Source organism: Pinus tabuliformis, chromosome 6, assembly GCF_031772625.1.
Source record: "Pinus tabuliformis cultivar Carrire ecotype Pingquan chromosome 6, CPIR1, whole genome shotgun sequence".
Taxonomy (NCBI): Eukaryota; Viridiplantae; Streptophyta; class Pinopsida; order Pinales; family Pinaceae; genus Pinus; species Pinus tabuliformis.
The window spans coordinates 7,485,438-7,512,677 of record NC_142292.1 but is presented as its reverse complement, the minus strand read 5'-3'; the positions used below and the strand labels follow the sequence as shown (position 1 = coordinate 7,512,677).

At 38.6% G+C, this 27,240-nt stretch overlaps 1 protein-coding gene and 1 pseudogene across 1 annotated transcript; one reads left to right on the top strand and one right to left on the bottom strand.

The window, feature by feature from the left end:
* Nucleotides 1-517: 517 nt before the first annotated feature.
* Nucleotides 518-1,316, bottom strand: LOC149256944 (uncharacterized). Its single transcript, XM_089368748.1, has 3 exons — nucleotides 1,122-1,316; nucleotides 984-1,028; nucleotides 518-879 (listed from the first exon to the last, which is right to left on the bottom strand). Exons 1-3 carry the CDS (start codon nucleotides 1,246-1,248, stop codon nucleotides 707-709), a joined length of 345 nt encoding a protein of 114 aa, XP_089224874.1. The 5' UTR covers nucleotides 1,249-1,316; the 3' UTR covers nucleotides 518-706.
* Nucleotides 1,317-26,129: 24,813 nt separating this feature from the next.
* On the top strand, nucleotides 26,130-26,806 carry LOC149256943 (uncharacterized; annotated as a pseudogene).
* Nucleotides 26,807-27,240: the final 434 nt, after the last annotated feature.

Genomic DNA, 27,240 nt, shown 5'->3' with positions numbered 1-27,240 from the left:
TAAAGGTGAAAAAAAAGGGCAGTCTCGCTTTAAACCATAACACTTTAATAATAGATAATCAAATTAATAATTCAAAATAATAAATAATAGATAAATCAGATTAAATAATTCAAAATAACAAATAATATATTTTATTAAAGTAAAACAAAATAATAAAATTCAAAATTTTATAATGGAAAATTAAGTAATACAAAGTCAACGGGAAATCAAGACGTCCAACAATTTCGTTCTGGTTGAATCCAACAATTTGCTCAATATCTGTTTTATTAATTGAAATAAAATAAGCAATTTAACTTGACATATATAAATATTCATTAAAATTTTCATCTGTATTTTGTGTACATTGCACTTAAGAATTTTGAAGGTGAGTAATTGCTAATATGCAAGACAATTTATCCTTAGATTAGTGTTGGTGTGAAATTGAATTTGGATGCATGAATAACTCACATCAATGGATGCTTGAACAGCAACTGAGTAAATGAAATCACATAATCTATGACAAGAAAAGGTGCTGGTATGTAATAAAGTCCAAGACCACAATATGGGTAAGTCTGGACTCCTCATTTATTTCATTGCATTTGCTGTATAGCAGCTACATATTCTTTGGAAGCAACCATCCACATATAAAGGTAATATAGTATAGGAAGTAGGAACCTTATTCTTAGAACACCCAATTATATTTCTATTGAATCTCTGTGTAATTTGCTCAATGACAGGGGTACAGACTGCCATCAGTGAGATGCAGAGTGCAGTTGCCGGTGCTTGGCATCGCTCCTTTGAGAAAACAGCAATTGCAGCACTTGCAGTTTGTTTCCAAATGTTTGTCTCCCGAGGCCGTGCAAGTCATGTACGACACCTCAAAGCAATACTGCGGACACGCTGTACATACATTTATTCACACATCACAAATCCACCCCACAAATTAACATGAAACCCAAGCCTCAGACATTAATATTAAACAGCAATTTTGAATATATTTTCACCTTCTGCACTGTACTCCGACATTGTTATTGTGAGAAGCAGCAAACCTACAGGCCATATAACATTCAGATGCTCCACGTCAGCATATATATGTTAGTGGAAAGAAAAATTGCACAAGAGTATAAATCCTCCATATATACCTGCTGAAAGGCACAGAATTCGCATAAGAAGATGATAATTTCTTGTTCCTGTGCCGGCGGCCATGATTATCTCAGAGGATTGATAGAGCTGAGACAGATAGTTATGACTGGGATGCAAATCAGTCATCCATTTATACAGATAAATGGAGCTGTACGTTGACTCAAATGGGAGGATCTGACTGCACCATTCAACGGAGAAATCTTTATGAATTGCATAGTCTATGTTCAATTATTACACCAACTATACATTCGAAAAGATTCGCAGAACGCCCTAATTGGTCAAACCGCCGCCTCTTAAATCTGCGCACCAGGGATATTTTCGTGGCCACTTACGCAGAGCCATTGACAAATGTGACAGATGAATACGTTTTATCCATCAAAAGTCAAATTTATTGATAATGGCATGAGATATTGGGCCAGTAGATCGGGGCATTTTTCCTTACGATCTTATCCCCAATCTTAAAGTCTGGTTGGAGTTATCAATTCAATGTATAACTGGTATTTTCCCATCATAAACTACAATCTTAAATTAATTATGGGGTTTCCAATTTACTTAGATGTGTTTGAGTAATTTTTGATTCAGCGCATTCTCGTAAATACATGTGATTCAAATGTCCAGTGAAATCAGCAGGCTTTAATCACTCTCTTTACTCGGATCTCTATTATCTTTCTTATGGGAGGATGGGTTCAAATAGATAGAAATTGATTCCTTTCCTGGGCTTTTAAGCGTTTAATTTTTTTTAGTGATTTTAAAACTGTAAAAAAAATTGAAAAAATTAAATCACTAAAGATAATAAATATCAAAAAATATCAAAAGAATACTGGAGTTTTAATAACTCATCCCCCTGCTAGCTTTTTTATTAGCTCTTAGTTAGCTCTTATTTATATGGTGTATTTCTCCCCAATGTATTCTTTCATAATATTAAATATATCATATAGCTCACACATAGATAAATATCTTATTCTCATATGTATGTATAATTTATGTAAAGAACTAAAGATAAATTGTAATGACAATGAATTTTTTGTAGGTTTAACCACACAGTTGAACCCATGACCTCTGAGGACCTAAGTCTTCCTTATTAGGGCGATGTTGGACTATTGGTAAGATTAATTACACATGAGTTGTTCAATGTCAATTTTGAAAAGAAAACTAAATATATTGAGCAAGCCCAATAAATTAGGTTATCTCTCTTTTTCATGTTTACATATTCCATCTCTCTAATAATATCTAACATGTTGATTCATAGTTATTTTATAGCATTCATAATGCTATTTGTTTACTTGTTAGAATTCATGCGATGGTTATAGATTCGGTGTCTAAGGTGGTTATTAATTCTACAAATTGGTGGACCTATATGCCACTTACTATGTAATACATGACATCCCCACTAATATGATAGATAAAGGGAACAAAACACATTATTAAGTATTGAATGGAAACCTCTCAACTATCTACCAAGTTTGTACAAGTTTGATCAACCTTATGATAAATATAATTTGAAGTTTTCCTTTAGCTTAGATCAAATTGTTTAAGAATCATGTCTGGGATTAAAATCCTTATGAGGATTTGTGAAGTTTTCTAATTTATATGCCCTTAATTAAGTTTAAATATGAATTTAGCATAAAATGAACCTTGTCAACATCAAAAGACCTAAAATTGTGATTATAATATGATATAGCAGTTATGATTCTATTCATTTAATTTATAACAGCACTACATCCTAGTTCCTTTTTTCTCCAAACCACTCATTCCCATTTTCCCAATTTTATGCATCTTTGTCTATCTAGCAACATTGACATTAGTGTGATGATAATTTACAAATATTTTGAGAATGATCCATATTTCTCTTTCCCCCCCACCTCATCCCAAGCCCAAGTTCAAGGAGACTTATCATTTGTAGCATCAATGTTTGGAATAATATTTTTGAGGTAAAATAGGATTCTTAATAAAGACAAGGAGAAGGTAACTTATTTTTTATTATCATCAAACTTATGCATTAGGGATCATGCTCTAACATCCTAATATTTCATGCATTTTCTCATGTTTTTAGAGATAAAGTAAACAACGAGTATCCTCAATAAAAATAACATCCCTGGTGGTTTAATGAGTAATTTCATTTAGTTTCATGTTCTTTTGGATCTTGGAAAGTTCCAAATCATAAACATCTTAGCCTAAATAATAAGCAATAGATGCAATCATGCTAGATTGTTATGCTCCATGAGGACTAGAAAGCACTTAGGGCCTTTTCATTGCTTTTATAGTGTTTTGATAAAATTATCACCTTTAAAAAAAATCCTCAAGATATAGTACAATTTATTCTTTTCAAATGAGACCTGGAATGAAAATGACTCACATGGTTAGGAATGATTGGGGCATGCTCAAAATATAAATAAAAAATGAAATGTTCATGCATCATGTGGATACATAAATTACATCATCCCTTATATATATATATATATATATATATATATATATATATAGATATAGATAACCTATCAAAAATTTATATTTGAATTTTTTTGTAAGGCTAGGCATTTTATATCAATTTCAAGAGGAGATAGACAATTGTTTTCCATGGGTCATTAGTATACCACTTGAGAAACCAGACTAGTAGTAAAGATTCAAGTTTTTGACATTACATATTGTGAAATTTACAAGTCTATTATTTAAACCGAAAAGAAAACTAAAAAAAGTGATTTTCCAAGAATTGGTAGCATAACTAGAACAATGCCATAACATGGAACAATAACATGAATCCTAGCTCCCCTAATCATATCATCCTGATGGTGAGCCCACCTACATTTGTGGAGGAGGATTACTATCTTCTCCAAATGAGGTGAAAGTAATAGCTACCAACTTCTTGGCCATAATAGAAACCTTGTTATTGAACCTCCACTCTTTCCATCATCTTTTCAATGCACACTAGAATTTCTTGATGTGTGTCTAATAGATCTATGAGAACCATGCCTATAAGTGTTTTAATATTCCAATACAAATTGAAAGTTTACATGCACGAATTATGGCGGGCCCAAGTTGAATTGTTTGTCTTTGGGATTCAATTCCTTATGTCCCTATCAACCTAATAATCTAGAGTGGAACTGCGGCTATAAAAACCTCCTCTCGAGGCTTTGAAATAGTTCTACGAATTTCTTTGGGAATTTCCTCCATAAAATGAGCCATAAAATGAAGAGCAATAACTTAAGCCCAAGGATGACAGGACGAAGGCTAATGTGCCTCGGAACAAACATCAATGGTCGATCTTCCACCACTACCTCCTCTACAATCAAAAGAGACCTTGTGTCACACCATACTTGAAGGGGAAAGAAAGTAGAGAGAGAGAAAAAAACTAGGACTAAAAAATTGATGACAATGACCACTAAGGTTATGTTTGAAATTACAAAGTATACTTACTATTATTTTCTATTGCAATTTCAAATAATTTATTTGGTTATTCGTTAAATTTAAAATTTATATAATTAGAAGAATGATATTTTATTTCAATTTTTTTTTAAAGTGTTTGCATAATTTACTATTTTTAATTGAAGTGAAAGTAATTTTTAAAATTTTCATCATGCAAGGGTTAAATGAATATATGCCCTTGACCTTGAAATTAAGAATACCCCTTCAAATTTGATCATTGGTTGACAGGATATAAAGGTATGGAACACAATAAAATGGATGGTTTCAATTGCGTTGGTGATTCAAATGAACTATTCACTCATTTAATTGAGACTTTCATGCATTATAGTTAGAACCACTACATCGAGACAAGGTGGTTCCTTCAAGGAGATCTTCCCACATATTGATGAGAAGTGACAAATTAAGAGGTTGGACCAAGGAAGTTGCAAATCTCACATCTTTCTCATATATTATTTTGTGAACTTGAAATCATGTTTTCAATTCATACATGGAAATTTGAGATGGTTGAATCATAGAGAGGTAATATAAGTTTTTATTATAATGATTCATAGAGTTATAAGAGGAATATAAGAGTTATGATGATTCATAGAGTTATGATGATTCTCCAAAGAAGTATACTCACTCTATGTTGTGGAGAAGCCAAGGCTCATAACAATACTCCAAAGCCTTCCCTAAGCCTAAGCCTAGTGAAAAGCTTAGCTCCCAAAAGTTAGTTCTATGAGTTATGAGGTTCTATTTATAAGAAAGCGTGAGGTGACCATTGACATTCCCCTTTGTGAATCCTTGACTACCCTCATGACACTTCAGCTTCTTTACAAATAATTCATTACATAACATAGTGACTATTCACATTCCACTAATTGACACTTGGAATTTCACTTACAAGGCATTTACAAATAATGTACATTTTCCAAATGTACCCATGTGAGATAAAATAGGCTAGAGATAGCCTAACAAGAAAAAAAAACTATGACTCGGAAGTTTGGGGAAATACCAACTCGGCAAACTCCACTTGATGATTCCCGGTGATGTACTGATACCATGCTTGGTACTATGCTATGGTGTCCCCAAACTACTTGATAGTGTATTTCTGAGAGCAGACTCTTTCCTCCATAACTTCTAGGTATATGGTCTTGGAACCTTTTTCTAACTCATCCTGAAGCATGTACAACATAGTCTTGACTACAGAAGGACCACCAATATACTTCTACATACTTTTTGCACTCAATTCCAAGTCATCATTGGTGGCCTCTCACCTTAGCTGCTCCATGTACCTGTCGACCTCTAGTTGGACTTGGTTCTTCTTGTTAGCTTTGGTGAGGGAACCGATTAACGAGATCCTATGTGTTTTTACCGTGACCTCCAAACTCCTATACAACCGTGTAGATGAAGCTTGTATGTTGGTGAAGAATGGGGTGAGCTGCTCATAGTTCTGGATCAACATCCAAATCTATGCTTTGTCTAGATCTGCATGCGACTTCATCATCTTATGCAAGTAAAGTGGTGCTCCCTTGTACCTCATTGTCCATTCTAGCACATGGGCAATAACAACATGTATGTCCTTGAGAGTTTGGACAACCTTTTTTCTCCACTGCTAAAAGACATATAGATGGACAACCACCTTTGCATGGTGAAAAATTTGCCATAGAGTATTGGCATGGTGCCCTCAAAATTTGATACTTCAAAAAGTACCACTTTCCTCATCTATGCCATTGTGGATCTTGTAGATTGTTTTTCCTTCTACCTGGTTGCTTGCAAGTTCTTTTCCATTTTTTCATTCACTACTAACATAAACTTGACAATTGAGCTCATGACTCTTGGATAAGCCATAGTGGCATTGGCCATGGCTACTGGATGCTTTCTGACATCTAGCACTATTAATCTTTCCTTCATAAATGCAAATGATGTGTGATCATTCGGGAAATGCTTTCTCCACACCTATACAATCTTCTATTGTAATTCGTCAAATGATAGATTGTAGATATCCATAACTAGATCATCATCAAGGAGAACAACCACTCATTGCTAGCTTGGGACTGGTTCTAATACTGGGGTTGGTGGAATCGAGTGCTATGGGCATGAGTTTGGTATCTTGGTCTTGTGGCTCCTGTCCCAACTCCATGTCCGTTACTTCAACCATTTTCTCAATCTACTGAGAAAGCACCTGATCCTGCATCTGCTCACCCTCTTCTTCATCTGCTCGTTGTTCTGACTCCTCAACCTATATGGGCATAATTTTTTCTGTCATTGTGCCTTTCTCTTCTTATTGTTCTTGTTTCTGCTTCTCTTCCCTCTCTCTCCTTCTTAGCTCCTATTCTTCTTTCAACTTCTTCTCTATTTTCTACAACTTCCTTTCTGCTTCCTCCAACCTTTGCTTTTCTCTCTTCCTTCGCTCTACTCTCTTTATGCATTGTTGCCTTTTTTACTCCGATGCCAAAGCTACTTTCTCCGTGATAGGATATTCTTTGAACTATCAGGTTTGCTCAGCCTCTGGGTTTTCGACAATCTTCCTCTTATGCTTATCTTGTGTGGGTTTTTTTCTTATTTTTGTTGTTGTTGTTGCTTCCTATGGTTTTGCTGCCTGCAGAGAAACTTTCCATGTTGTGGCTATACTAACTGGTTCATTAAGCTTGGAGTAGTTGTAACAATACCTATAAGGGTCCTCCTCTGCCCAATGACATGTCTCATGGATCCATTGATAATACACCTTCACATAATGGTTCTTGGAAATACCATGGGGATCACACAGATTGAAGTCTTTGGTGTTGAACTAAAACTTTTCTATCTCCTTATCTTATGCATCTACATATTTCAAGCTCTTAATCTCATAGAATATGATCCGCAAAGGAAGAGCGGGGCATGGTGCCTTCATCCTCCTATGCAACCCTACTGATAACCTTGTGGAGATGTGTATGAGACCTCTTGCATGTCAAACTTTTCTGTGGCATACCTTGGTAGAACATGCAGAGGCTTCTCTCCGCAAAACATCCTAATGAAGGTGCCACAGGGTGAGGCATACCAATCTACAATGTTAAGTATTGCCTCCATCGCTTCTTGGGACATGAAAGGTGGATCCATCTCAAATATCAACTTGTACACCAGGATACTAAAATGGTCAGTTAGCCTCACCATAACTCCTTGGTTGCTACAATTGGAAAGAAACTTGCAATAAATATTGATGACACTCTCTTTGGGTGTCCATGTCCAACCCATGCCAGGAAGCTGATGTTGGGCATAGATTGCATCAAGTAGATACACAGACATGTAGAATCTCGCTTGCTCATCCTTAGGTAGATTCTGGTCATTAGCCACATGGACTTTCAACTGAAGAGCCAACAAATACGACAACTCTTCTAAAAGTTAAAAAAAATCAAAACACCTAGAATTGTTCAATAAAACGGGTAAAACAACACTCTCATAAGGCAAAAAAACAAAAGAAACAAAAAAGCAACAAAAGACTAGAAAAGAAAGACTTACGAAGAAAAGCTGCAATGGTTGTGCCAAAGGTTCCTAAGTCTCCTCGTGAATGTGAGAGCTCCAAGAACGAACATGAAAATGATATTTGGCGGCGTATATTAAATATATTTGGTTGATTTAGGGTTTAAGACACGAAGGCCAAAAAATCTAGGAAAAAGCGACACTTAGTGACAATTTCCAAAATAACTCACTTTCCACCTCTAGATTGCTAAAAATAGATCCCTATTTCTTAGGGATGTTTTTTCTCTTTTCTCTTTTTTCTCTTTTAGGAAAAAGCTACCATGCATTGCCCAGAGAGATTACATAGTTACAGGGAGAACTGGGCAACTCACTGGCTCATGCATCGGGCAACTGTTGAGGGAAACACTTCTGCACAATTTCTGGGTTGAGTGGCCCTAACTGCCTCTCATGATCTACGCAGTTTCCCAGATGAAGGTTGGTTGTTAGCTGGCTCTGCATAATTTTCGAGATGAAGTCTCACTACTAGCTTGGAATGCGCAATTCCCGAGAGTGAGGTTGGTTACCCTCAAGGATTGTGCAGTTCACTAAGGAATGCCTAGAACTGGGTTGAAACCAAGTGGAGAGATCGACAAGTGGGTTAGAAAATAAATCATGTAAGAAACACAAGCCATAATGAAAAATATAAAGCTCAATCAAAGCAAAAGTACCTGGGTCACTGTGAGATGAGTTGTTGTGATTTAGGAGGTAGGCTCCAAAATGAAACATAGGAAAATCTTTGGAGGGTGGTTGTAGCCGCTACAACATTGGTGATACACTGGTATAACTGTAGCTCTTTGTATGGACCTTTTCTCATGTAAAGTGATCTTGAATCTTCTAGAAGTATTGTTTGATTCTTTGATTATCATGGCTTCTTCACTAGCTTGAGTTAAAGATGTAGTCCCTACCATTCTCTTTATCGGTGACACACATAACAAGCCAAGTCAACTTGAGTTGTTTCAATTGGGGATGAGGGGTATATTGATGCACAAGTAATATAAATTGTCAGAGTTTTAGTTTCATCTCTGGTGTTTCTTCACTGCCAGCAGGCCTGGACAGTACCCCGACAGAGTCACTTCAAGAGCACAAGTTTTTCTCCACTGCCAGGAAGCCTAGACAATATACCAATGGAGTTACTTGCTTCACCTCTCTGCACAGGAAGCCTTTCTCTTCTTTTTCTTTCATTTCATTTTTCATTTCATTTTTCATTTTTCCAAGCACTGTGCATAAGCACTTATTTATTTCATGAGGTGGAAGAGGGATCCTGACTTACTGAGAGAAGAAGAGGTTATCCCTTCAAAGAAGGATGTTTATATATACCTCTAACATACTTGTTAAGGTTTTACCCATTCACCTTACTCTACTTGACTGAGTTGACAAGGGTTAACTGAATATAGAAAATCTATTAGAGTAGGCGATACTAGTTAAAAGTGAAAACATTGTGATTTCACCAAGACTCACTCTAAAAGGAACGTATTTCCATCATAGTATGATTAACTAGAAGAAATAAAAGATATTCATAAAGAGAGGGAATGGGATGATAATGAAATGTTGATAGTTGTACAAGTCCTCTTTTATTTCATCCTGTTTGTTTCAAGAAGCCAAACATGGTTTCATAAGGAAACTAATCCTATGTGATCTAGGTGGCTCTAGAGACACACACAGGACAAAGAGGGCTTATGAAAGCTCGAAAATCAAAGTGATCAGAATGATTTTGAACTAGGACCGGAGTGTAGAACTTGTTGTCTTGATCACAGCGGTGTGAACGGTTTGTCAATCCGAGTCCGGATGAGGAAGATAGAGGAAGTCAAAGTTTTGGTGACTTTTGCTAACTTAGCAGGCTTAATGGAGACACAATTTAGAATTTTTCTGGTGGATGGAATTTGACCAATTTTGGCCAGATTCTGGGTGAAATTGTTGCCTCGTTAAATTGACTCTTTCTGTCAAGGTTCGAGAATTTTCAAATTCACATTGTTATATATATAAAACAAAAAAATATATAAAGGAGGTGGTTGGCCACCACCCCCACCACTCCACGCCTCTCCATATGAATAACACTATACACATATAATCAAAGCGAGGCTGGCGGCGATTGAACCCATCCGACCCACGTGGGCCGGGCCCCACCGGGTGGCCCTATATACATCAAACAAAACCAACCCAAAACGTTAATGCATAAAACAACCCATTTAATATATCCTTATGAAGGGTATGGGGTAGGCTACCCAATGCGGACCTGACCCCCCAAATTAAATGCATGTGGTTGTTTTTTAAAACAAAATATGTTTTAATGTGGAGGGGTCGGGGTTTGACCACCCAACTTCCTCCTTATTATTCGAACCTTATACCAATCCACCTAAATGGCCTCCTTGGTTTATCTGCCCTCAAAATTTAATATAAACCCACTATTTCATTCAGTGCACGAGAGCAGCATGGAGGAACCCGGAGCAGGCACAAAATTCGAGGCAATATTTTTTTAATTAATTTTTGATGTAGGGGGAACCATCACTGACCAAAATTTCTAGGAGGGTGAAATTTTTGTAGTGTCCCAGTTAGATAAATTTTATGTCGATCTTGCACCTCTCGGCGACACGAACCCAATGGCAAAGTCAATTTCCTGATCTGAGCAACAGACTTGCAGAGGACACAGAGGAAGGAATCTTTGAGGAATCTAGGAGGAATCTAAAATATTCCTTGAGCCCCAGATTTTCACCTTCTTAGAATTCAGAAATTTGATAGTGAATTTTGCACTATTCAATGCCACAAATCTGATGGTGTGTTTAGATTTTCCATTTGCTCATTTCATTTTTTGACCACTTTTCTAAGTGGAGTGCAAGAGTCAACATTCATGTGCAAGCAGCAATTTCCATGAGATTCGACGCCGCGAGATTGATGGCACAAACATCTTCAGTAGTTTGACATCTGCTTCTTTAGATGATCCTAGGATGTGAGGAATATGCAGTGTGTTCATATACTTCTTTTGCTATGCATTGTGCTGCATAGATCCCTGTTTGATGTTTGATGTGGGATCTTATTTCTTACTTGTTTTCATGATTCCTGCTTGATGTGATGCATAATCATCTATGTGATGTACTTGTTGTCATGATTCATCATGTTTTATTCGAGATCCCTTTGTCTTATGTTGATGGGATACTCATGTTGTCACCATGTATGTTTGCATTGAGATCCCTTTTATGCCATGTTGGCGGGATCATCATCATGCATGAATTTATGTCATACTGATAGGAGTCCTTTTGACTAAGAGTTTCTGTAGTGGAACATCTCTTGGCGCCACTCCTGTGTGAGGGAATTTTCCTTGTATGATAGTGACATCACCTATTATGTACATCATCACTATTGACAACACTTAATGTAGTGGCCTACACCATCTTGATGCCGGGGCCCGGAGATGTAGTCCCTCCTAGACGAACTCCGTTATCAATGTCTTGTTATTTTCTGTTGTTGATGATTGTCATGTTCCTCTTCTTTACAACATGCATATGTATTCATTCATGTTCTTTTAAAAATTCAACTTAACACATCACGAAAGAAAAATGTCTTGGAAGGGTCCTTCATCACACCAGGACCTGGATCAAGTGGTATCAGAGTGGTCTTTGCGTGGATGTGAATCACAAGTGTGAACAATGGAATGGGCAACAACAAAGGATGAAAAAGCGATGTACGAGACCATGCTCAAAATTTCCCAAAGAGTGGAAATAATGTATGAAACTCTACAGAAAGAGACAGAGGAAAAGGAGTGACTGCAACTTTAGTTGTGAGCCACAGAAGAGACCCTGGAGGAACTAAAGCATAACAACCAAAGTCTTCAAACAGATAACGCCGAATTGAAGATGCTTCTACATGAAGAGAAAGAGGAGAAACATAGTTTGCTACGACAGCTGTAAGCAAAGGAGAAGGCCTTGGAAAACCTATAGCGTGACCCATGTGAGATAAAAAGTAGTTCTCTGAATTCATGTATGTGTCCTGATGATGATTTCGTTGTTTTTGAAAATCTTACCATAGGAATTGGCTCCAAACTATTGAAGAGAATGGGGTATGAAGGAAAAGGCTTGGGCATTAATGGCCAAGGCATTGTCAACCTCAACAAAGTAGAAGAATTACCTTGTCGAACATGACTTAGGTATGTCAAAAAGGAAGTTGGGGAATGCGATGACACAACTAGCGAACCAACAACAACAAATGATGAGAAGCCCTCATTAGTTCTTTCCAAATCGACAGAGGAGGTAAAAGACGTTGATTTCCTTTTAGTTTTGTCTTCACATAGTATGATTTCTATTGGAGATTTGGAGATCCCAATTACAGGGACAAACATGAGGCTCATTAAAAGGACAAGGCACGAGGAGGAAAAAGAACTTGGTGTTAATAACCAAGGCATAACTCAACCATTGGAGGTTGTGTAGAAACCTCAATTTGCAAGCTTGAGATACACCAAAGGAAAATGCTTGAAGGTGTCATATGCTTCCGAGACATCGTCGAAATCGTTGAGGAAGGAGAATGATGGGAGTAGATCCCCATCATCCCATGGCAGTTTCCATTGTAGGGAAAGAGCTGAGGCAAGCTCTCATCACCATAATTACACCAGAGATGGAAAGGAAAGGTATAACCACTCTTGACATTCAAATGTTCATTTCGATTATAATCATGTTTTTAAAGATGAACATAAATCAAGACATCGAAAAACATGTACCATTTGTGGATTACATAACCATACATTTTCTAAGTGTTGGAAAAGAATGGTAGCACACAAAGGATGAGGCGTGATAGACCCTATCAACAATAAGTAAAGAAACATGTTAAGAAGATCTAGAGGAAGAAAACCTATTGCAGTCATTGCGATAGAAGTGGCCATCAAAGAGCCACATGTTGGAGGCTCCATCTCGGTCAATGCCTTAAAGACAAAGCATCAGTGCATGAACCAGGTGAAACAATTGTTCAAAAGCAAAAACACCACACGGGGATGAACCATTCACATTTATAAGTGAAAAAAGGTTTCTAGATATGTTAGCTTGTCATGGTCATGCTTTTGTAAATCATTTGTTTCATTTTAAAATGTAAAAGTGATGACATGCTTTTCATCACTTGTTAAGCAACAATGATGTCTGGTCTTATTTTGAGTTGCATGATAAACTATGAAAGTGATGTCGTGTTTCCATCACTTGTCAAAGCAAATAGTGTTTGGCCTTATTGTTGTAAATCATGTGTTGCAGTGATGATGTGTTTTCCATCACTTGTTGAAGCAACAATGATATTTCAGCCTTGTTTTCATAGCTGGGGTATTGTGTCCATATTGATGTAAACTCGACTTCCGAGTATGTGTTATAAACTCGTGGCGAGTGTGGGATGCTTGTGTCATTAGTATCTTTTGCAATTTCCTTTTATGTAATTAGTATAGGATTTTCTTTCTAAAAAATAGTGATTGTAGCATTTTTAATTCTACAAGTAACATTAGGATTGTTTTCCTACAATTTAGTATTAGCATTTCCTTTTACACAAGTAGAAATAAGTTTCAAATTCTGCAATTTTCAATTCCATAAATAATAGATTTCAATTTAGTTAAGAAATTTTGTTTTTGATGTAACTTTGAATTAAAAAAACTTGTGCGTGTTTACTCTCTAAATCTTATTTAAACATTTTTCCACACATAGGAAAATTTCATACTTAGAATAATTCAGTCCATAAATAGAAATCCTAGCATATATAGTGCACATACATCTCATAAGTACACAAACCTTGGTTGAAAATTAATGAAGTAATTTAAGAACAATTAAATTACCCAACAAAGAGGTAATGCTAATGTGGACCTGTTGTGGTCACCAACAACCCCCCTTCTTCACTTGACATTAGCAATAACATCAAGCAAAGAGGGGACCCTGAACGAAAATCCCAAAAAATACTTTTTTAAAGTTTTTGTATTTCTCTCCCTAAGGCTCAAATCGCATCGCATGCCTCACACGGGCCCCTTAAAAGAAAAGCCTCCGAGCAATGCGATCGCCGATATGCGATATCGCAAATCGCAAGCATCACGCTATACGACGTAACCATTAAACGAGAACTTGCGATATTTGTGATTTGCGATTTGCGATCTGCGATGGCAGCGATTTGCGATATGCGATGGTAGCGATTTGCGATCTGCGATGGCAGCGATTTGCGATCTGCGATCTGCGACCTGCGACCTGAAAAGACTTATCACACGATAGACCCATGCATTAAGCACGCGCCTTGAAAGAATTTAATAACCGCATGCTTAAGTATCTAGGAATGATTGCGTTACATTTATCGAAGAGTCAAGCTATGATGAATGTCAGAATTATGCATTCATTAGAGATTAATGCTTTCACGTCAAGTCTTTTCATTTCACTTCCCCTTTGCGTAAACTGCAAGACACACAACTGATATAAGTTTATATGCAGGAAACATCTGAGGGAAAGAGGAAAGCGCCAATCAGATAGCAGAGAGAGAATGCCTCCGCAAACGGATGCCACATGCAGCAGAACCACGGATTCCAGGCTATCAGCCAACCTGCACTGATGAAATTAGACTATCCAGGACTTAGAGTCAAAGGCGCACAAAAGTAGCATGTTCAGAAAAGAGCCTAAAGCTCAGACCGGGTAAAGCAAAAAGAGAAACGCAAGTGAAGAAAGACACTTCAGGAAAACCTGGAACAAAGAACGGAAGAAATTCTCGACACAGGGACTTGCCCATACAACACGACTCCTAACCCACTCAGTCATTCGCACGACCGGAAACCGAAAACGGCAACAGCAAAACCAGTTCGAGAAGAAACTGGGACACGCTAAGTATACACGCGGCGAATACACCCAGCTAGAGAAAGGTTTTCGAAAATATCTTCTGGTCTGCCGGAAGGAAGTGCCAGCTCCTGTTATTTCCACTTTTATCTCCCGAGCGAAACAAGAAGGCGGCCAACCGACTCTTCCCAGGAAAGCATTACACTGTTGACAGCACTAAAGAGAATATACAGAAACGGTCAGAAATTAGATTTTAAGTTTAGAAATAAAGTTGCTTTTAGTAAAAGGGTGGTCATTTGAGGCCGATTCCCTAATTTCATGTAATTAAGATTGATTAGTTAGTAGTATTTAACCCTTCTCATGGTTTTTGGAGAAGGGTTCGGAAATCTGTCAAAAAACTTATCCTCAGAACATGCACTTCTGCACCCTCAGAGGAGGTTTTTGATGAATGGATGGATCGAGATTTATTTATGTTTGCATTTTAATATCTGTTACTGATGTTGCACTTCTGTACTCTTAACAGATGTTAGAACAAGTAGAAATAAATCATTTTTACTTGAAGTTTATTAGTGAAGTTAGTCATAAATGGTACTTTTATCTCTTGGCTAGATTCTGCTAGTATTCCTAAAGTGATATGTGGATGAGTTCTTTGTATGTTATTGCATGAATGTCTGCATTACCATTTGGCACTTCTGTACGGTGGGGTCATTTATTTATGTTTAACATATAGAAAACTGATTATGCGATATGCTGTTCACAACTACTCTGCCTAACTTCTTATGCAGAATGGTTTATCCTTATTGATTTATATTCTGATATCAGTTGAATGATCTTTATTACCGGCTGCTGTTAGAAATCTTTCTAGATCTCATAACAAAAGAAAACACCCCGGGTTAGCGTAGATTAGATGTATTTTTCTTCATTAGATTACATTAGCATAGAGTTAATTTAGCAGTTAGAATTAAGACTAGATTAGAAGAATTCCCCCTCCCCCCATTTCCTTAGATTAATACCATCAGACTCTACGCACACACACACACCCATCACATTGGGAAACTGGTCCCATTACCCCCAGTCGGACCCGCTACTCCAAACGGGCAAGGAGCCGCCAACCAGGTTCCGGACCGGGTGGGTATCCCCCTTGTTGTTGACCCGACCTCGGGGCCCTCAACATTTCTGGCGCTAGAAGGAGGGCCTGAACTATGAATGGCACATAATTCAAAACCCAAATACCATTCTAAGAGAAAATCACCCTCAACATTTCTGGCGCTAGAAGGAGGGCCTGAACTATGAATGGCACATAATTCAAAACCCAAATACCATTCTAAGAGCAAATCACCCTCACCAACTTCCCCGACTTCCCCAATACGACTAAACTCGGAACTGGAAGTCGCTCGGACATCCACTGCTGCTATACATCCATATACATCAGAACAACTTATTGTCGATCCCCCTGAAGTTCAAACCTTGATCCGTAAACTCCAGGGATTCTCTATTTTTAACCAGAAATCTGATAAATCTAAAGGCAGCTTGACTTCGCAATACAACCCTGCTCATCCCCTGACCCGATTGAAGAGTGAAAAGTTTGGCATTCAGCCAACCGAAATCCCTCTCCCCACTAGGAAAAGAGCAAGGAAAGCATTTCAAGAGTCTGACAGAGAGACTCTTTCATCCACCTCATCCATTTCAACTCCCTCTCCGCGAAGTCAACCACTCACATCTCCACCTCAAATCACTCATCCATCCTCCGCAACTCTTCCTCCACAATCGTCAAAGATCATAACTTCTCTATCTTCTCAACCTCAAAGATCATCTTCTACACTTTTACTAACCAGCAACTCAGCGATGGCACAATCTCCATGGAACAACCCTGGGGCGGTTTTAATGCCTCCACCCCTGAGTCCAATACCTGCCCATCCCGAGAAGTGGTTACCAAAGTTCAATCCAGAAACCGGAATGCTAGCTGAAGAACATATCAATAATTTCATGCTTTCTGTTAATCTCAACGGAGTTACCAACGAAGACGTCGTGGTCCGACTCTTCCCCTATACGATGCAAGGGACGGCCGGGTCATGGTACTTTTCGCTACCCTCCGGATCTATCACCAGCTGGGATATTTTTCAAAATCAATTTCTCACCAAATTCGGCGATGATAGATCGACAGCGACACTGATCAACGATCTGTCCAATCTTAAAGCTGAGGCTCAGGAACCCATTAAAGATTTTAACTTACGGTTCAACAAGATCCTCAATAAAATCCCCGCTGCTTCCCAACCCAGCGAGGAAGTAAGATGCGAATGGTACATCACGGCCTTACCTTCAAACTTGGCCATCTTCGTAGATAGGGCAAGCAAGACAACCTTAGTCGAAAACTTGGCTGAGGCATTGGCAGTCGAAAGACACGTAGTAGCCCTAGAAAAGAGATCTACAATCGAAGAGCGTAAATCTAAGAAAATCTCTTTCAAAGAAGAAACCAAGAAGAAGCAAACGAAGGATCCTTTCGACATGGAAGGATTACAAAAGGTATTAAAGGCCATGTCAAATGAGATGATTGATATCAGGAAACAAGTAGCAGAATCGTCCCCAAGAAAGCCTTTTAGGAGTTTTAAGAGGAATCCTCCTATGGAGATGAAGCCACCCAGCGTGGTCTCTAACGTGGAATCTGAAGAAGAAGAAGAAGAGAACACCATTGAAACGCATACCGACGATGAAGAAGTGGTGGAACTGCAAGGGATGTGGGATTTCATCCTCCCACAAGAGGAAGATCAAGAAGCACTTTCGGTTAGCACAAGAAGCAGAAATCAACTTGATCCTCCCCAGACTACCCCAAAACAGAAGGGCGCAAGCCCTCCAGCAAAAGAAAAGGTCGCAACAAAGAAGACAACCCCTAAAGCGACCTCATTTAGCCCAGTCCAATCAGAGCAATCGCCTCCATCAAAGACACTAATAGTGTCGGATGAAATGGAGTATAACATCATCGACGGCATGAAGAAAACTAGGGCTAATATCACCCTGTACGAGCTGAGCAAATTGAAACACCAACAAAAGATCATGATGAAAGAGTTACACGCCGTACCTACTGCGCCTCTACCTACAGCTATAGCTTCCCATAATATAGGAAGACCCCCAATCAACGCGATCAATAAAATCGATCCAAATGACATCGCCTTGATTGGAGGGAGGTCTAGATCTCACACTCCCCCTTTCCTCCTCACTTACGAGATCTTTAACAGAAACGTGCATAACTGCTTGGTTGATTCTGGTGCTTCCACCAATATTCTACCCAAGTCAATATGTGCCAAACTTAATGTTCAACCGCAAAAATCCGCAGTGCGCATAGTTCAACTTGATCGATCACAAGTCGAAGTGATAGGCGAACTTAATCAAGTGAACATAAGACTATCATCCAACCCCAAGGTATGCCAGGTCATCGATATTCTAGTTGCTGACATCCCTGAATTTTATGGTCTAATTCTTAGCAGGGATTGGTCCGAGAAGCTCCACGGATATTTTTCAACTGACTGGTCGCACATGTGGTTACCCTTCAACGGGAAGCCAAATCAAATAAAGGTTGAACGAGAACTGCACCAAAAGTACATAGTGACGGACCTGGAGGGAGAGAACGAAGCCATAGCATACAATAGCAGCATCATAGGCAACTATTCGGTAGACTCTTTCCTTGGAAATTTCAATGCTCACGTATCACCATATTTAGAAAATTCAGTCGTATCCCAAGTGGAAAACTTTTCCCAGACTGATGATTCAAAATGTGTTAGTTTCTTAGATAACCCTATAAATACTTCTTTATTTTGGAAATTATATTTTGATGGCTCTAAGTCCAACGAGGGAGCGGGAGCAGGATGTGTCTTGATTAGCCCAGACGGAAATAAGACCATGCTCACATGCAGACTAGAGTTCGATTGCACGAACAACACAGCGGAATACGAAGCCTTGGTGCAAGGCCTATACAAAGCAATCGGCTCCAACGTCAAATATCTTCAAGTCTTTGGAGATTCTGAGATCGTCATCAAACAGGTACGTAACACCATACACTGCCTATCTAGTCATTTAAAGCACTACGAATCTTTAGTGCAAGATCTCACTGCGCATTTTACAGCATTTAATATTTCATCAATCCCAAGACTTCACAATGCAAGCGCAGACCTGCTAGCAAACGTAGCCTCCAGACTCATTCCCTCCGAAGACTTTAGTCCAGATAGGTTTTCGATAGAATTAATTTTTAAATCGTCTATCCCTGACAACATCACCAACTGGAGAGTATTCAACGACGACCCAGACATCGTAAGTTTCCTTACCTCTGAAGGATCCTACTCAAACCAGATAATCGACGAGGACTGTCATGACCACCAAATACAACAAAATGGCACTGATAATGCCATACCCAAATCAGTGGTCAAATTAGAAGATTTGTATGACTTAGAAAGCCGGTTCAAAAGGTCAGCTAACGCCAAACTTTACAGTTCAACTCTGAACTACGAATCAGTGAACTTAGGAACCGATGAGAAACCCCAAAACGTCAATCTAGGCCAAGGCCTAGCTCCTGAAGAAAAATCAGCATACATCCGTCTTCTACGACAGTACAAAAACGTCTTTGCCTGGAACTACGATGAGCTGAAAACTTATAACACTTCTATCATTCAGCACACTATCCCTATGATCGACAACGAGAAACCCGTCCAACAAAAGCTCAGAAAAATCCACCCCAACCTGGAAAGTCAGATAAAAACTGAGCTGAATAAGTTGTTGAGAGCCAGAATAATTTTTCCGGTCAGACATTCCAAATGGGTATCCAATATGGTACCTGTTAGGAAGAAAAACGGAGATATTAGAATCTGCATCGACTTCCGGAATCTCAACAAAGCCTGTCAGAAGGACAATTTTCCCCTCCCACCTATGGAGCAAATATTACAGGCTGTAGCAGGCTCAGAATTGATGTCTTTCCTGGATGGATTTTCAGGATATAATCAAGTACTGGTACACCCAGACGATCAGCTAAAAACCACCTTCCGAACTAAATGGGGTACCTACGCGTATCGAAAGATGCCGTTCGGTCTGATCAACGCCGACGCTACTTTTCAAAGAGCTATGGATATTGCGTTCAAAGGGTTAATCAATAAATCAGTAGTGATTTACCTGGATGATATAACTGTGTACTCCAAAAAATGAAGCGACCATCTCAGAGATTTGAAGCAAATCTTTCAAAGATGTTTAAGGTATGGAATCTCGCTTAACTCGAAGAAATCTTTTTTCGCGTTGAGTGAAGGAAAATTGCTAGGATTCATAGTGTCCAAATCGGGCATTCACATTGAATCTGCCAGAATCAAAGAAATTTCCGAGATATCCATGCCCCATAACAAAAAGACCATGCAATCTTTCCTAGGACAGATCAATTTTGTGAAAAGATTTGTCCCAGATTTTTCACGTATTATTTCTCCTTTACAAAAAATGATAAAAAAGAATTCAAACTTTAAATGGGGTCTAGACGAGCACGAAGCGTTTAACTTAATCAAACAAGCCATCATCGACGCTCCATCCCTAGCAACCCCAAATTTTTCAGAACCATTTGTCTTATACACGTTTGCCTCAGAGCATTCTTATGCTGCGATCTTGACCCAGGCAAACAAAGAAAAGGCAGAAGCCCCAATCGCATTCTTTAGCTCAAACTTACAAGGTGCTGAGCTGAAATATTCGGACGTAGAAAAACAGGCATATGCCGTCTTTAAAGCAGTCAAATATTTCAGACCCTTCTTGCTAAAGGCCCATACCAAGGTCATAGTACCATTCCCGGCGGTAAGAAACCTCCTGATTCAGAAAGACGTGGGCGAAAAGAGAGAAAATTTGATCACCGCCTTGCAAGAATACGACCTGGAAATCAAGCCGACACACATCGTAAGAGGCCAAGGCTTCTGCAAGATGTTAGCTGGAGCATCGCAAATCCCCGAAGAGTCACCTGAAGAGGTACACGCGTATGAGGTAAGCCTAAACGACGCAGAATCATTTTATGCCGACATCATTTATTTCCTAAAGAACGGATATGCTCCATTTCACCTGGATCACATAAAAAAAGAGAGCCTTGAGGTTAAAAGCCAAACAATACCAGCTCGTAAATGATGTCTTATTTAAAAGAAACTATGATTCTGTGCTTCTTAGATGTCTTGAGAAAACTGAAGCCAAAAAGGTTTTGCAGGAACTCCACGATGGACCAGCAGGTGGACACTATGCTGGAGAAGCCACCGCACACAAGATCTTACGTGCAGGATACTACTGGCCCACGCTGTTCAAAGACTCGTACAATCACGTGAGAAAATGGCAAGTCTACCAAACTGCTGCAGGAAGACAAAAGAAGTCATCCATGCCACTGCAGCTGGTTAACATCGAACAACCATTCAGCCAATGGGGCCTGGACATAATAGGTGAGATCGTTCCTCACTTCTCTAAACAACATAGGTATATCCTCACTGCAACTGACTATTTTACTAAATGGGTAGAGGCAGTTCCTCTCAAGACAGCTAATTCTGAAAACATTGTTGAATTCATAGATCAGTTTATCATTACTAGGTTTGGATTGCCAACGGCCTTAGTATTTGATAACGCTTCATATTTTTCTGGAAATACCATGACTGAGTTCGCACTCAAAAGAGGGTTCAAACTGAAGTATTCTGCCAACTACTATCCGCAAGGTAATGGGTTGGCTGAATCAACGAACAAGAACCTGATCAGGACTATCAAAAAGACAGTTGACCAAAACCAAAAGAATTGGCACAAAGCGTTGGTAAACGCCTTATGGGCAGACAGAATTACCAAGAAAGCCTCTATCGGGACTTCTCCCTTTAATTTGGTTTACGGGAGAGAAGCAGTTCTTCCTACTCACTTACTCATTCCCTCTTTGTCCTTAGTACAATACATTGATGAAGTACCTACTTCTCCCTTACAACTAAGGCAAATGGAGGTAATCAAGTTAGAAGAACGACGAGAACAGGCCAAGAAAACCCATGCTCACCACCAAGCGCTGATAAAATCCTCTTTTGATTCGAACATAAAAACCAGAAAAAAATTCCAGATGGGTGATTTAGTTTTGAAGTGGGATAAGGCTCACGAAGAAAAGGGAAAACATACGAAATTCCAGAAGCTATGGCTTGGTCCTTTTCAAATCGTAGAAGTCATAGGCCCGTTGACTTTTGTGTTGCAGGACTTGACAGGCAGAAGAGATTCTCTACCCGTAAACGGACAAATCCTCAAAATGTATTTCCCATAGAAGGTCATCCTTCTGTTTTTGTAGGATAGTTTTAAATTTTCATGTTAGTTTTCATTTTTTTTTTCATAAATAGGGCTGGTTGTGAACGATCATAAATAGTATTCATGAAGAAACATACCATTTCTGTATCAGATTTTGATTTCACTTGTATAAATAGCAAAACTTTTCGAAAAATCTGACTTTTATTATTGACAAATAGAGTTAACTTTAACCTGAATATGATGTTAGTTTCAAACTTCACAAAGAAACCTGGGATGAGAGTAACTTTTGGCAAAAATTGTTTTATGCCAATGCTATGAAAAGTATCATCGATAGCAAAATAGCTATTCTATGCAAAAATGCTGTTCTTAAAACTCTATTATTGTCGTCCAAAGCTTTCTTAAGGAAAAACAATGACTTCCTCCCTGCTAAGGAGAATCGCAGCATCCAGAGAGACAATCCAAGAAAACGCTATATCTCAAAGAATAAGAGGTCTCATCACGAGCCGGCTTATCATGACCACAGATATTATAACTTGCTGACTTTGCCACTACTGTCTACCAAAATAGGGCAACGACTCAAGATTGTGCAATCGAAAGACAAGGGGTCTCATCACGAGCCAGCTTGTTCAACAAAAGTGTAAATCAAGTGAATGAATGTGTCATAATTTGGCCACCAAACCAAGACATTGTTCTTTAGAGAATAAAAAAAAAAAAAAAAAAAAGAAAGAAAAAGTGTCAAAAGGATTTTTCTCTGGAATGTTGTAATAACCTCAAGCAGGAAAAAGGATCATTGCTGGATAACATGGTAACCTTGTCGAGGCTATGGATGCTTGCGGGCAGCAGTGGCTCTACCTGCGACAAATGAGCATACTTTACAAAGCCAGTACGCAGAGAAGACCTTATTTTGTCTTTGAGGAGACTAAGTAATGACTAGGTATGAATACAAAAAATAACCCAGGGGAAACAAACAATCAGAATGAAATAAGAAGTTGTGACGAAACATCATTGACAGGATAAAAGGTAATACTCTATCTGTCCATAACAAAATTTAGGCATAAGAAAAATTTTCTGTTTTGGAAATGAAAATGCAATAGAACAAGCAGAGATAACTGGTTCTTCACAGTGAATCGCCATTGTTGTGGTCACCAACAACCCCCCTTCTTCACTTGACATTAGCAATAACATCAAGCAAAGAGGGGACCCTGAACGAAAATCCCAAAAAATACTTTTTTAAAGTTTTTGTATTTCTCTCCCTAAGGCTCAAATCGCATCGCATGCCTCACACGCGCCCCTTAAAAGAAAAGCCTCCGAGCAATGCGATCGCCGATATGCGATATCGCAAATCGCAAGCATCACGCTATACGACGTAACCATTAAACGAGAACTTGCGATATTTGTGATTTGCGATCTGCGATGGCAGCGATTTGCGATCTGTGATGGCAGCGATTTGCAATCTGCGATGGCAGCGATCTGCGATCTGCGACCTGCGACCTGAAAAGACTTATCACACGATAGACCCATGCATTAAGCACGCGCCTTGAAAGAATTTAATAACCGCATGCTTAAGTATCTAAGAATGATTGCGTTACATTTATCGAAGAGTCAAGCTATGATGAATGTCAGAATTATGCATTCATTAGAGATTAATGCTTTCACGTCAAGTCTTTTCATTTCACTTCCCCTTTGCGTAAACTGCAAGACACGCAACTAATATAAGTTTATATGCAGGAAACATCTGAGGGAAAGAGGAAAGCGCCAATCAGATAGCAGAGAGAGAATGCCTCCGCAAACGGATGCCGCATGCAGTAGAACCGCGGATTCCAGGCTATCAGCCAACCTGCACTGATGAAATTAGACTATCCAGGACTCAGAGTCAAAGGCGCACAAAAGCAGCATGTTCAGAAAAGATCCTAAAGCTCAGACCGGGTAAAGCAAAAAGAGAAACGCAAGTGAAGAAAGACGCTTCAGGAAAACCTGGAACAAAGAACGGAAGAAATTCTCGACACAGGGACTTGCCCATACAGCACGACTCCTAACCCACTCAGTCATTCGCACGACCGGAAACCGAAAACGGCAACAGCAAAACCAGTTCGAGAAGAAACTGGGACACGCTAAGTATACACGCGGCGAATACACCCAGCTAGAGAAAGGTTTTCGAAAATATCTTCTGGTCTGCCGGAAGGAAGTGCCAGCTCCTGTTATTTCCACTTTTATCTCCCGAGCGAAACAAGAAGGCGGCCAGCTGACTCTTCCCAGGAAAGCATTACACTGTTGACAACACTAAAGAGAATATACAGAAACGGTCAGAAATTAGATTTTAAGTTTAGAAATAAAGTTTCTTTTAGTAAAAGGGCGGTCATTTGAGGCCGATTCCCTAATTTCATGTAATTAAGATTGATTAGTTAGTAGTATTTAACCCTTCTCATGGTTTTTGGAGAAGGGTCCGGAAATCTGTCAAAAAACTTATCCTCAGAACATGCACTTCTGCACCCTCAGAGGAGGTTTTTGATGAATGGATGGATCAAGATTTATTTATGTTTGCATTTTAATATCTGTTACTGATGTTGCACTTCTGTACTCTTAACAGATGTTAGAACAAGTAGAAATAAATCATTGTTACTTGAAGTTTATTAGTGAAGTTAGTCATAAATGGTACTTTTATCTCTTGGCTAGATTCTGCTAGTATTCCTAAAGTGATATGTGGCTGAGTTCTTTGTATGTTATTGCATGAATGTCTGCATTACCATTTGGCACTTCTGTACAGTGGGGTCATTTATTTATGTTTAACATATAGAAAACTGATTATGCGATATGCTATTCACAACTACTCTGCCTAACTTCTTATGCAGAATGGTTTATCCTTATTGATTTATATTCTGATATCAGTTGAATGATCTTTATTACCGGCTGCTGTTAGAAATCTTTCTAGATCGCATAACAAAAGAAAACACCCCGGGTTAGCGTAGATTAGATGTATTTTTCTTCATTAGATTACATTAGCATAGAGTTAATTTAGCAGTTAGAATTAAGACTAGATTAGAAGAATTCCCCCTCCCCCCTTTTCCTTAGATTAATACCATCAGACTCTACGCACACACACACACCCATCACATTGGGAAACTGGTCCCATTACCCCCAGTCGGACCCGCTACTCCAAACGGGCAAGGAGCCGCCAACCAGGTTCCGGACCGGGTGGGTATCCCCCTTGTTGTTGACCTGACCTCGGGGCCCTCAACAGGACCACATATGGATGTCATGCCGATGACATGGAAGGGTGTTTTGGTGTTGGTTATTTCCAAAGAAGTTAAATTCCAAGGAAATTAGTTTTCCTAGTTGTGTTGTGAGTTGTAAGCTCATGTAGGCTTTTCTATTTTCCCCACTATGGAGGTTATCCATAATGCTCATTCCATTCTATATATACACATTCATTTTTTTTTTTGTATTTAATAAAGTAGAAGGTTGGCTTTGCAGTTTGATCCTGGAGAGTTTGAGACTCTTTCATGGTATCAGAGCAGATCTGCAAGCCCATTCTCTTTGTTTAATTGTTTCTGTGGATTTTTTGTTGATTGTTTTCTTGGAGTTATATCCATACAAATTAGACCCATATTGGATCAATCTTAGAGTGGAATAATCACAGATCGCAACATAAATCTTTGCATTCTTTTTTGACGCATTTGGTTGGTTTGTTGCCATTAGTTCTTGGATTGGTGGGGCACGTTCAACCTTCTGACTACAAGAGCTAGATTGATTGCTCAACTTTGCAATCATTGAGATTGTGGAGCACCCTCTTCAGATAGTGAAAGCACTCTATTCAATCTGCATTTGGAAGATTTTTTGGATCGTGCCATAAGTCTGACAGTCATCCGTATTGGTTTTTTTCCTGATTTTTCTATTTTTCTACAACGTGATGTGTTTTCTTCAGCATTTAAAAATTTCTATTGTGCATTTAAAATTCATCGCCAGAACTACACATCATCCGCAGATTTTCCACCATAGGTATTTTTAATTGAATATTTTGTTTTGCAATTTTTTTTTTTTGTTGTGGGATTTTATTTGAAGGGGTTATTTTTTATTATTTGTGATAATATGGCTGAATTGAGGATTGTTGAGCTCCTCACTCCCCACAATTATCATACCTGGAAGCTCAAAATGCAACAACTCCTGCAATCAAAGGGATTGTGGAAAACTTTAGCAGAAAATCAACCCACGTTCACCAAAGAAATGGAGAAGTTTGCTTACAGAAACAAGCTTAATGAAGCCATGGGGTTAATTGGGCTTCATGTTTCAAACAATTTTCTATTCCATCTTGATAAATGTGATACTTCGAAGAAAAGTTGGGACAAGTTGACCTCTCTATTTGGAAAAGTCAATGAGTTTAAGGCCTTACAATTGGAAATATAATTTTCTTCATTGATCCCTGATGAACAAGCCTCTATTGAAGACTATCTTGTCAAATTCCGGTCATTGGTTGCATAATTCAAAAGGATGTGGAGACACCAAATTAGTCACAGTGTGCATTTTCCTGATTCTATCCAAGTTGAAGGGTTCATATCAGGTATTTTCTTTTACATTTTATCATACAACGGATGGGTGATAGATTGAAAAAGCCTTCTTTTGAGTTATTTTGTGAACGCTTAACAAGAGAACAAACTAAACTTCAACAGATAGATTATCTTTCTAGCTCTACATCTCAAGCTCTTGTACCACATCTCCAAAGGCAAATCCAAATCTATTCCTCAAAAGAAGAAAGATTCTACACATAGTAGTGTTCCTCCCTCAAAACCTTAGAAAAAGTTAAAGCTCTCTCCGTCCTTTTCCAAGTCCAAATGATCTTCCTCCAAGCCATGGAAGAAGAGTCAAATGAAACCTGCAAATTTTGTGGTGGAGAAGGGCATCCAGAATCCAAGTGTTATAAAAAACTTGAAGAATTGAATTAAGCTATGAATTAACATAATATTTCAGTGTCCAAACCCTCTTCATCTAGTAGAGGGCATGCTTTATTTCCTCGAGCTTTACATGCATTCTTAGATAGTTGGATATTTGACTCAAGTGCATCTCATCATATGACTCATTCAAGTAAGTTTCTTCCATCTCCATCAGATTGTAGTGTTTCCCAAATTACAGTGGGAGACTCTTCACAACAAATATGTAATTAGATGATGGTTGCATCAAGAATTATTTTCTTGTGCTTGACCTC